An 11023-nucleotide genomic window follows, 5' to 3' on the forward strand; every position below is an offset into this window, starting at 1 on the left:
ATCAAACTTTTGAAAGGACGTGCCACTTGCTTATTTAATATTATGTGGATTACTGGTGTTGACCAAAAAAAAAGAAGACAAAATTTGATGTTTGAAACATGCAATACCATAAAAGCCGCCATTAAATTATGCTATGTTGATAATATCTGTCCACCCTATATACACAGTTAAGTGTTGTTTAAAGTATTTTTTCTCACATCTCTCATAAAAGTTTCTTAAATATTTGTTGTGACTGTTACTTCATTTTTAAGAAAAGTTATTATAATGATAAAGTATTTTAAGAAATACTAAGAAGCTTCCTTTTTTTTATTTAATTATGTTAAAAAAATTATGTAGAAATTTGTTTACTTTGTTTAAAATTCGTTTATTTAGAAATTTATAAAATCTTATCTTTGTCGGTTTTCAATCACAATAAATTAAAAATTAAGTAAATAATAAAATATAATAAGTAATGTTATTTTGAACATTGAAAATAATCTTATCAAGAAAAATGTTTGAAAAGTCTAACACATGCATAGTAGTATTAATTTCCTGTCCTTAAGTTATTGTATCTTGAGCAGGATTGTTGCCGGCATTTGAGTTCCATACTCTACACATTTGGAATATAATAAAGACTGAAAGTAACACGCAATGTTGACTGGTAGAGTCGGAATGGAAGGTGTGATGAGTGGCCGGTGTAAGAAGTGGTCGGGAACATGTCGTCCCAATGGAGACTGAGTAATTCTATTAGGTGGAATACAATTAGGTCTAATTAAGGCAGCTCAATATTGATTCAGTTTCAATAAACACGTTATATTATACCATCATACACACATCACATAGGTACTGTCGTGTTTGGCATTTTTAAATATACGTGATATTATATTAATAGCAAATGATAATATAATGTTATTAAGTTAATATATAAAATAAAATTATTTATTAAAAATAAAATAAAATATATAAAAAAAAATGAAAAAATAATTGTTGATAAATAGAGAAAAAGAGAAGAAGTAAAGATATACAATTTTATAAAAGAACTTGTAAAAGTAACGGTTAATTCTCAAAAGTTTAATAAATAATTATATTCTAAAGAGTAAAATTGATATTTTGAAATGTGGATATAAAAGAGATAATCTCTTCATGTATCTTTATATATTGTTATAGATTAAAGTGTTAATAACTTGAATGGTAAAGTGAACAAAATGTAATGTTGGAATATAATATTTGAAACGTGGCTAATAAATTATTTTATGCTCCTAAAGGTTTGAAACAAATGGTGTTAGATTGAATTTCTTTATGAAGAATGATTTTCGGGTTTGACTGAAAAAATGAATGCTATGAGATTGTGATCGATTTGTTCGTAGGTGCAGTAGATAGACATATATCATCACATCATATCTACAAATCGTCTAGATGCAGCTAATAATGCATTCGTTAATTATAATAGCAAACTAAAAGTTATAATAAATATCATCATATTTTATTTTTAAATATATGATGATTTAAAAATTATATTTTTATTGTAAAAATATTAACTTTATTATTTATTTAATAATTAAGATATTTGGACATATATTTAATTTTTAATAATTATTATATATATTAATTAACATAAAAATCAGTATACATGTATGATTCACATTGAAAATATTAGTTAGAATTTTAAATTTAGAAATAAGAAAAAGCAGAGGTTCTTTCATTTTTAATTGAATATTAGATTTTTTTTTCTTTAATAGATAATACTCAAAACTAAATAAATATGATCGAGTTTAATTATATCTTAGTTGTAAATAGAGTTTAAATAAAATTAAAAAAATTAATATTCATATATTAAACATGCCTAAAAAATGTTAATAAAAATTTGAAAATTTTAAATTACGAAGAATATAAAGGAACTTTATAAAATAATATTTATAAATACGAAAACAATGTAATTACAGAATATATATACCTAATTATCTGTAAGAATCACTGAATTTTATTCTTGACGGTTTTTTGTACACATCTTAGGAAATTATTTAGACAAGACGTGTTGTTCGATGGATGACAAATTTATAATATTTTTTAGAATAGATAGGGACTCGTCAACTGTCCAATTATTAGTCCTGGTCCAATTCATTATTAGGCCAATCTTATTACAATATATTACAATATGATTCAAATAATCATATTCTTAATTCTCAAATAATACTAAAAACAATATTTTAAATATTAACTAAGAGTAGTACATGATTAATTTAAGATTCTTCAAATTAAATAGTAGTCAATAATCAAAATGTGACAATTAAAACTAATTACATATTAAAAAATAATATAAAAATTTTGAATTACCAAAATAATATACATATATATTGTGTAATAACTGATCATATTTATTATAATAAAAAATATAACAAAGTAGCATAGTTTAATAGTTAAAAAATGTAATACTACATTTGTCGGAGCATCTGAAAAAACTAATAAACTGATATTTAATATAAAGAAAAAAGGTTGAGAGAGAGAAACTTTTTTTTTTTTCAAAAGAGATTTAGAGTATGCACTCTTATCGCAATTAATTTAATATAAATGGCTTGAAAATTCTTTCAACCATATTAAAACCATATATCAAATTTTATGACCAAACACTGGGACCTATATAGAGTTGAGATTCTCTATCATTTGTGTTTAGAATGAATTAAGTATTATTTTTTTTTTTGGAGACGTGTTCAATACAATTTTTTTGAAAGATATTTATTTGATATTTTGATATTATGTATCTATATCCACTTCAGTTTGGGTTTGCATATTAATTCTAAGTGTTTTGAATGAGATTAGATATAATCTACTGGTTTGATAACATTATGATCCTTAGATATGTACTAGAACTATCAACAAAAGTCAACTCATTCTAATTGATGTTGATCTTTAAATCATGCAAAAATATAAATTGAATAATATCATTCATCAGAAAAACAAGGCTTAAATACATTTTATCCTTATTTTCGCCACATCTCTAACACCTCATTTAATTAATAATGCTAATTAAAAGAATGTCACGCAGAATAGTATTAGAAACAAAGTCCTGGAGTGTAGACAATATTCCTCTAGATTATCCAAGAGAAAATCCGAATAAGAAAAGGACACACTACGATGCCATAACAAAGTATAAAATATAAATCATCAACATTTAGAATTTTAAGCCTAAAGACCAGCGGTACACGGGCCATAGCCCTAAAGGAAAGTCCAAGTAAACCTAGATCCAGTCCAAGCAGACTATGCAGCGAAACCTCCATCACCCTGATGATTACGGGGAGTTCTCACCTCTGCTCACATCAATAAGTTGATGATCATTGCAAAAGAAAAAACCACACCACAAAATATACAACAAACAACAGAAGGGTAAGCTAGAGCCAAAATTAGTTTTATCATGCAATCAGATATACTTTCACAATCCAATATACATACATCATCCAAGCAGATTATGACCTTCCAATCAATACACTAAGACTCAACTCGACTCATCCGGATACATATAATCTGGTCGGATTCAGCGGATGCTTGCACTTGTGGTGGATACCTCTGTTCACCCCCGAGCTATGTGTTACAAGTGTTACAATGAATCAATCCCTCACACACAAGGTTATCCCTTGGTGAGTTTCAGGCCTTCTGCTACTCTCACCACAAGAGTCAGTCCGCTCTAAGTGAGACTAACTGACTCCTTAGAGTGTCAAGATGCAACCTTACCTTGAATCCTTACCAAATTATACAGATGAGGCACCACCATGGACACCCACTAATAAGGACCATGGAATTACGTCCCGACCACTGAAACACGACTCTGAAATCCCACCTAGAGATCTCAAGGATTTACGTACTGACAACATACCAATCACATTCCAAACAAACAAATAATATTGATCATGCATTTAACACCTCACGCCATCCTTTGTAACCCATCCTCATTCATATTCCATGTTGATTTTATACCATCCCATTCTTCCCAATTCGGGGATATAGAACTTCATCTCATACCAATACCATGCCATCAATGTAACCTTATTGTTCATATCGAATTCATTACCACATATATAACCAACCATTTCATTGAAATCGCATGCCAAGATTTATCAAAGTTCATCATTCACACTCCATGAATGCATACCAAGACATACATATATCACAAAATAGTATTCATCCCAAATAAATGAGTGCTAACATTTAAATACTTGAAATTCCATACAATCAAGCACAACCCACAACCATAATTCTTACACCAAAATTCTCAAGAAAATTTATTATCACAAAACCAAAATCATTGCAGTAATGCGTGACACATTTCTCAAGCTATAGACATCTAATTGACAATCCAACCAGACAAACCATAAAATAGCATGTTATGAACCACATGTCAAAATTTGAGCTCAATCCAACGGTTAATGAGTCGGGAAAGTCAATTTTACTAAAATTGCGCATATCAGAAAAATACACCGTCGCCCAGCAAGCCAAGAAACTCGCCAACGACTGTGCGACGCATCAGAATACGAGAAATGACGTTAAACATCACAGTTTCATGAATATTTGAACCCCTAACTCAGAAATATACCAAAACTAACGTTTTCCAATCATTTAAGCATGAAACAGAAACGAAAACAAACCACATATTTCAAAAACGCGAAAAAGAACCTAGCTTCCCTTACTTGGAAAAGTGCTAATATTGGACTTCGACTCTTAAGCCAGCGAAACCAGTAGCTCCAAGGACAGATCTATAACTGAAACAGTGGCACGACAAAGGAGATTGGATTCACACAGTGAGTCCCGACATAAACCACGAAAACAACTTAGAAAGGCTAGGTTCGAGAACTAACGGGAGACGGAGGTTGAGCTCACTTGAACTTGGGTAGATCTCCAAACCCTAGCAGAGGTTCTGTGGAGAGAAAATGGTGAGTTAGGACACTGATTTTCCAGAATGACTTGCAATTGAGGGACCTTGGTTGCTTTAGGGGCCTTGGCACCATATGGGCCAACCCTTTAGGCCCAACAGTGTGGCAGCCCTTAACATTAGGTCACTCAATAAAATAGGATTTTACAACATCTATTTAGTTTAGTTTGACATAATTTTATCTTACTGTTCAATTAAATATAATTTTGATCAATTTCATTTTTTTCTAAAGACGTTTAAATAGTTAATGTATATGAATATATTTATTTTTTTTGTTTTCTATTTTTTTTTAAATTTTAAAATAATGTTCACATGTCAAGTCATATTATTAAAAAAATTCATATTTTCTGTTCATTTTGTTTTTAAATTATTTTTGCAGGAAATACTTACAAATTTTGTTATGAATTTTTTTTATAGGAAATTGTTGTCAATTCTTTTGCAAAATATTTTGTATAAAATAATTTTCACAACAAATTTTGTAGAAAATACTTACAACTCTTATAATTTTGTAGGAAATAATTATCCACGAAGGAATTACTTGTCAATTAATATTCTTAGAAAAAATAGTAGGAAAAAGTGTTTTATTGCAAATTTTTTTAACAAATTTGCAAAAAAAATTTCATGTAATATGAGAATTTTTAGTAGTGTCAACATCGTGAAACACATATCAACTCAGGGTTATATCATTATCTTTTGTTTAATTCAATCCATATTCATTATTTTCGTTATTTTTGTTTGATTCAATCCTAATTTGTGTTAAAATAAAACAATTTTATTGTTCTAGATTGAGTCTAAAATAAAATTTTATATAAATATTTTTATTAAAACTCACATTTTTATTAATTATTTTTAAAATTTAATTATAAATTATTAGATTTAATTATAAACTTAATATATTCCTTAGATTCAATTATTAAATAGAATATAATTATTATAATATTAATATAACATAATTATTAAATTTTTCCTTCTAATAATTATATTATAAATACACTAATGTTTATAAAATTGATGTTTAAAAATATTAAATTTATGTTTTACTTTATATTTAAAAATATTAAAAATATTAGAAATATTATATTTATGTTTTACTTTACATCTAAAAATATCAAAACATTTTAGAAATATTAAATTTATGTTTTACTATTAATTATATGCTATTTAATAATTAAATCTAACAATTATATAGAGTTTATAATTAAACTTAGTAATTTATAATTAAATTTTATAAATAATTAATAAAAATGTCAATTTTAATAAAAATATTAGTATAACATTTATATAAAAATTAGACTAGTCTCAATTTGAAAAAGACAAAATTATTTCATTAAAATAGAAATTATGACTGAATTGAACAAAAATAACAAATACAACTAAATTGAACAAAAAAATGACATAATGATGAAGTGACATGTGACGATCAGGTTGACATGTGTCACGATACTAACTTGACATGGAGACAATTTTTTTAAATTAGAAAAATTCAAAAAATCTAAAACACTAAAAAATCTAAAAAATTTAAAAAAAATCATAAACTAACACTTTATATATAACATTCACATACACGTTAACTATCTAAATATCATTAACACAAAATATCAAATTGATCAAAATTATAACCTAATTGAACACCAAAACAAAATGAAAACCAAATTAATAAAAAAAAAAAAATAGGACCAAAAAAATATTTAAACTAAGAAACATTTTCTCAAAAGATCATGCGAACATTTAGATTTATGCTACTGTGTCTTCTTTCATCTTATAAATATGTATATGTCTTTATCTCTGGTTTATCCACCATGAAAATTTGACTTATTAACAAGGAATAACTATAATAAAATAATATAAAATAAGTAAAAAAAGAAGAAGAAAAACTAGACTTAATTAAAATTTCAGTTTCTCATAAATTAAAATCTTTTTAATTAAGACTTTATTAAAAAAATCATTTTATTAAATATCTAAAAATTATATACTTTAAACATTTTTATTAATACTCTATTAAACAGTTTCACTTTATTGAATATCTAAAATTATATACTTTTCAACTATGTTTCTCCGTTTATTTTTATTGTTAAGTTGGTTGAAGTAATCATTACTCACATATCTTTACATAAAACATAATTAAACTTTAAGTTTTTTATAGTTTTAATACAAAGGGTTTGATTTTATTTAAATATTAGTCATCGGGACTCAGAAAATGTAAAGATTTTATACACATAATGCAATCAAATTTTACAATAAAAACTCAATTTAAAAATATCTATACTTATAAAATTCTTAAAATTTAATTAAGTAAAAAATGTATAATAAAAATAATACAACTCAAGTAAGAAAAATAACCCACCAAAGTTTATTCTTTATTAACATTTAAAGGAAATAACATTTCTGATCTCCTATTGAGCCCATTGTTAACATATTCGTTGAATTTGCTGATAAAATAAAGTGTTTGCGATAATCCATTGAGTTACTGTTTAACAAATATACACCTTATTCCATAGAAAAATGCAACTTGTGTGCCTTTTAAAAATTAATGCATCAAACGTTTGGAGAATTATCTTATGATCATATTAATTAAGTGACGTAACAGGAAATATTTTCATATTATATATTTTCTTTTGATAATGGAAATAATTCATTTAAATAGCAATCGTTATATTAATAACTGTATGTACAGACAAAATTTAAAAATTTAAATTCAAATGTATGTATTTAACATTCACTAATATAAACGTTATACTTTTAGATAATTATTTTTTTAGAATTAAATATGATTTTTGTATGTATTTATCGTTATATTAATAACTGTATCTAAGGACAGAATTTAAAGTTTTAAATTCAAATGTATGTATTTAACATTCACTAATACAAACATTATACTTTTAGATAGTAATTTTTTTTATAATTAAATATGATTTTTGTCTTCATATTGTTATGAAAACTTGCGTTTAATCTTTAAATTAAGTATTTCATTCTCTACTTTATAAAATTATGTAAAACACTCTCTTCATAAAATAACATATGAATTATATAACCTTTTTACTTATTAAATATCACATATGATTAACCGATATTTTATTTGGGTTACGTATTCATGATTGATACCTCATAATATTTTATATAGATTTTAACAATAGAATGTTTTGATTTATAAAACATTAGTTTATGACAATAATTATTTATAATTATCTAATTTGTTGCTTGGTTCATGTTGATTCTCTTATTATTTTTTTACTCAATTTAGTCTTTTAATTTTTTTTTAAAGTTTAATTTGGTAATTTTTGTTAGATTGATATTAGCATTGTGTTTGTGTAGGTCACATCTCAATTTGTGGATATTTTTTCTTAATTTAAATTGTCACGTGTAAGTGTCAAGTTATGGTTGTGTCTAGTTATAGCGATTTTTTTTCTAATTTAGTCATCCTATTTAAATTTTTTATTCAATTTAGCCTCTTTATCTTTTAAAAGGATATAATTTCCTCTCTAAGACCAAATCAGTAAATGAGGATAATTACAAATTATATATACATATTAAAATGATTTTTTTTAAATTTATACATAAAATAACTCCATCCAAATATTCATATTATTTTATTGGTTAAGTTTAATTTCTAATTTAATCTCAAATGGAAAAGATCCAAATTGGATCATTTTAAAAGATAGAAGGACTAAATTAAAAAATAATTATTACCATTATTACCTGACAATTTTAATTTTGAAAAATTAATAAAAATTAATAAAGAATAATAAAAAATTAATTTTTTTATAAATTGACATATAATATGTCTGAACGTCAACTCAATAAAAAAAGGACTAAATTAATCTTTTTAAAAAAATTAAATGATTAAATTGAATTAAAAAGTAATAAGAGACTAAAATAATCAAATCAGCAAATTAGATTATTAAATTAGTTATTAATACAACATTTGAAAATTAGTTTTTGTCAAATTTTAGGTGGAAATTGGGAACTTTTTTTTGTCAGTTTGTCGTACCCATAACATATGGTCTGACAATTTTTTTTATCAAACAGAGAATTATTATGACATATTGGTACAATAAAAAATCACATTACAAGATTTCTTATTTCTTAAGATGTTTATCAAACCAATTTATCATGATTGTGTGAGCTTTCCCTGCAGCCATAGCAGCTTTTGGATCTGTAGGGTCGTATCTCAAAGTCCAACCATGTGAGACGTTAGGAAATACTTTTACATAACTATCAATCTGCATAAAACAAAAATTGGTACAAAGTCATAAACTCCACTAGAGAATACACAAAATTGACCCATAAACAGATACTTTGGATGCCTAAAAATGATTAATGTAAAATCATTTGGTCCGACTCAAATTTTACGTGTCTAACGTAAAAGCTAGCCAAATTTGTATAACTAGAAAAAGACAACAATGACTTGCAATAATAATATCAAAAACACATACGCAACTAATTACAAAAGTTAATTACCAAATCATCAAGTTAATACTAAATTAGAATACATAATCAGAAAAAGAAGAAAAACATTCATGGTACCTGAGGTTTAGCTTTCAGGACTTCTTCAAATTGTTTCAAAAGCTTTGGAGGAGAGAGGGAGTCATGCTCTGCTCCAAGTATAGCAATTGGAACATTAACACCTGAAAAGATCAAGAATTAACTATTTGAGAATACAAACATCTCAATCACTGGTTTAAGATTTGTATCATTATTCGACCATTAAAGAAATGGTAATGAAAGACAGAAAGAAAGGAGATTTAAAAAACAAAATACAAAAAAACTGATCTCAGTCATTACAGGTGTTCTTTTTGAAATAAAAACAACATTAGTGATTTTGAAACGTTTTAATCATTCATAAAGAGGGATTTTTCTTGGTTCTTGCATGAAAACATGTTTAGTTAAAGCAAATTTTCCTTTACGAAGGTACTACTTGAAGTTGGAATCGTGTACAGAGAATATGTAAATTAAGAAACAATCTAAAATATTGAGAATTCATACCACGGATGTCATCCACAGTTATATATGATGGATGTAATAGCACAGAAGCTTGGATAAGTTCAGGTCTTGCTAGGTTGGTAACGATCTTGGCTGAGAGAAAGAGAAAAAACGCAGAACATTCTGTGAATTATTCCAAAGGTGACCAAAAATTGCAAAATCACACATAGGAGAGGAGATAAAGAACACCAATTCAGTGAAAATCACTCACCGCCCCAACAAAAACCAGCAATTCCAACAGCGGAAACACCTTTTCTTCTTAAGGCTTCAATGATAGGTTTTGCTTCTTCAGAAGGTTTTCCCTACAAATTTAATATGCAATGTAAGCATCACACAGAATGCAGTGCAACTTTCATACAAGTCACAAGTTGTAACATGTGAATCCTCTGTCAAAATCAGAACAAGAAAGTATAATTAAGTAAGAATTAACCGGTTCATGATCTTTTAACCAAACACGGGTTGGCCTCGACAAATTCTTAGGATCATAAGGATCATCATGCAAGAAGTCAGGAACCAGGACATAATACCCATGAGCTGCAACCTTGTCTGCAATTTTCCTTCACAATACATAACAGATAACATTGATCAACACGGAACACATTACATTAAATCGTTAAATCAACTGCGAGCTTCATTTGTGATTTAGACATTAAATTATTAAACTAAATGAGTGTTTAATTTGTGGTTTAGACGTTGAATTGTTAAATGAAATTTAATTTAAGCACCATACCTTAGCAGAGGTGCTTTAAATCCTGCAAAACAGAGATTGAGCGCCTGAAGTTAAATGAAGATAATAAAACTGATACACAAAACAAGGAAGTAAGAGAAAGCAATATGAGTAAAACTGATATGCTACAGCAAAACCGAAAGGAGCGAAATCACATATACATAAACATCGAACTGAATTATTCACACAGAAAGACTCGAATTATCGAAAGAGAAGAAGATTGTTGAATACCGTAAACATCAGAAACAAGAAGAATGGCAAGAACGGCGAGAGGAGAACCGGTGACGTAGGAGTTAACACCACCGACATTGACAACATGGCCAACGCCGCTCGAAGCGTTGAGAATAGGAGCGTTTGAAAAGCATCCACTTCCTACCATTTCTCTCTCTGTTTTCTTCCCTATGCTATGCTCTTCC

The 11023-nt window shown here is 26.8% G+C and overlaps 1 protein-coding gene across 1 annotated transcript; it reads right to left on the reverse strand.

The window, feature by feature from the left end:
• Positions 1-8940: 8940 nt before the first annotated feature.
• LOC114183692 (endo-1,3;1,4-beta-D-glucanase-like) lies at positions 8941-11023 on the reverse strand. Its single transcript, XM_028070805.1, has 7 exons — positions 10839-11023; positions 10611-10632; positions 10311-10437; positions 10092-10182; positions 9884-9973; positions 9425-9525; positions 8941-9120 (listed from the first exon to the last, which is right to left on the reverse strand). Exons 1-7 carry the CDS (start codon positions 10984-10986, stop codon positions 8977-8979), a joined length of 723 nt encoding a protein of 240 aa, XP_027926606.1. The 5' UTR covers positions 10987-11023; the 3' UTR covers positions 8941-8976.

This window comes from Vigna unguiculata, chromosome 5 (assembly GCF_004118075.2).
Source record: "Vigna unguiculata cultivar IT97K-499-35 chromosome 5, ASM411807v1, whole genome shotgun sequence".
In the NCBI taxonomy this organism is placed as follows: Eukaryota; Viridiplantae; Streptophyta; class Magnoliopsida; order Fabales; family Fabaceae; genus Vigna; species Vigna unguiculata.

What these genes read in the sequence shown, in the direction of transcription:
- LOC114183692 (XM_028070805.1), bottom strand. Translation starts at nt 10,986, where the DNA reads ATGGTAGGAAGTGGATGCTTTTCAAACGCTCCTATTCTCAACGCTTCG. An exon ending in TTTAAAGCACCTCTGCTAAG is followed by an intron (nt 10,438 to 10,610) that starts GTATGGTGCTTA and finishes TGTATTGTGAAG; the next exon opens with GAAAATTGCAGACAAGGTTG. An exon ending in GGTTAAAAGATCATGAACCG is followed by an intron (nt 10,183 to 10,310) that starts GTTAATTCTTAC and finishes TTAAATTTGTAG; the next exon opens with GGAAAACCTTCTGAAGAAGC.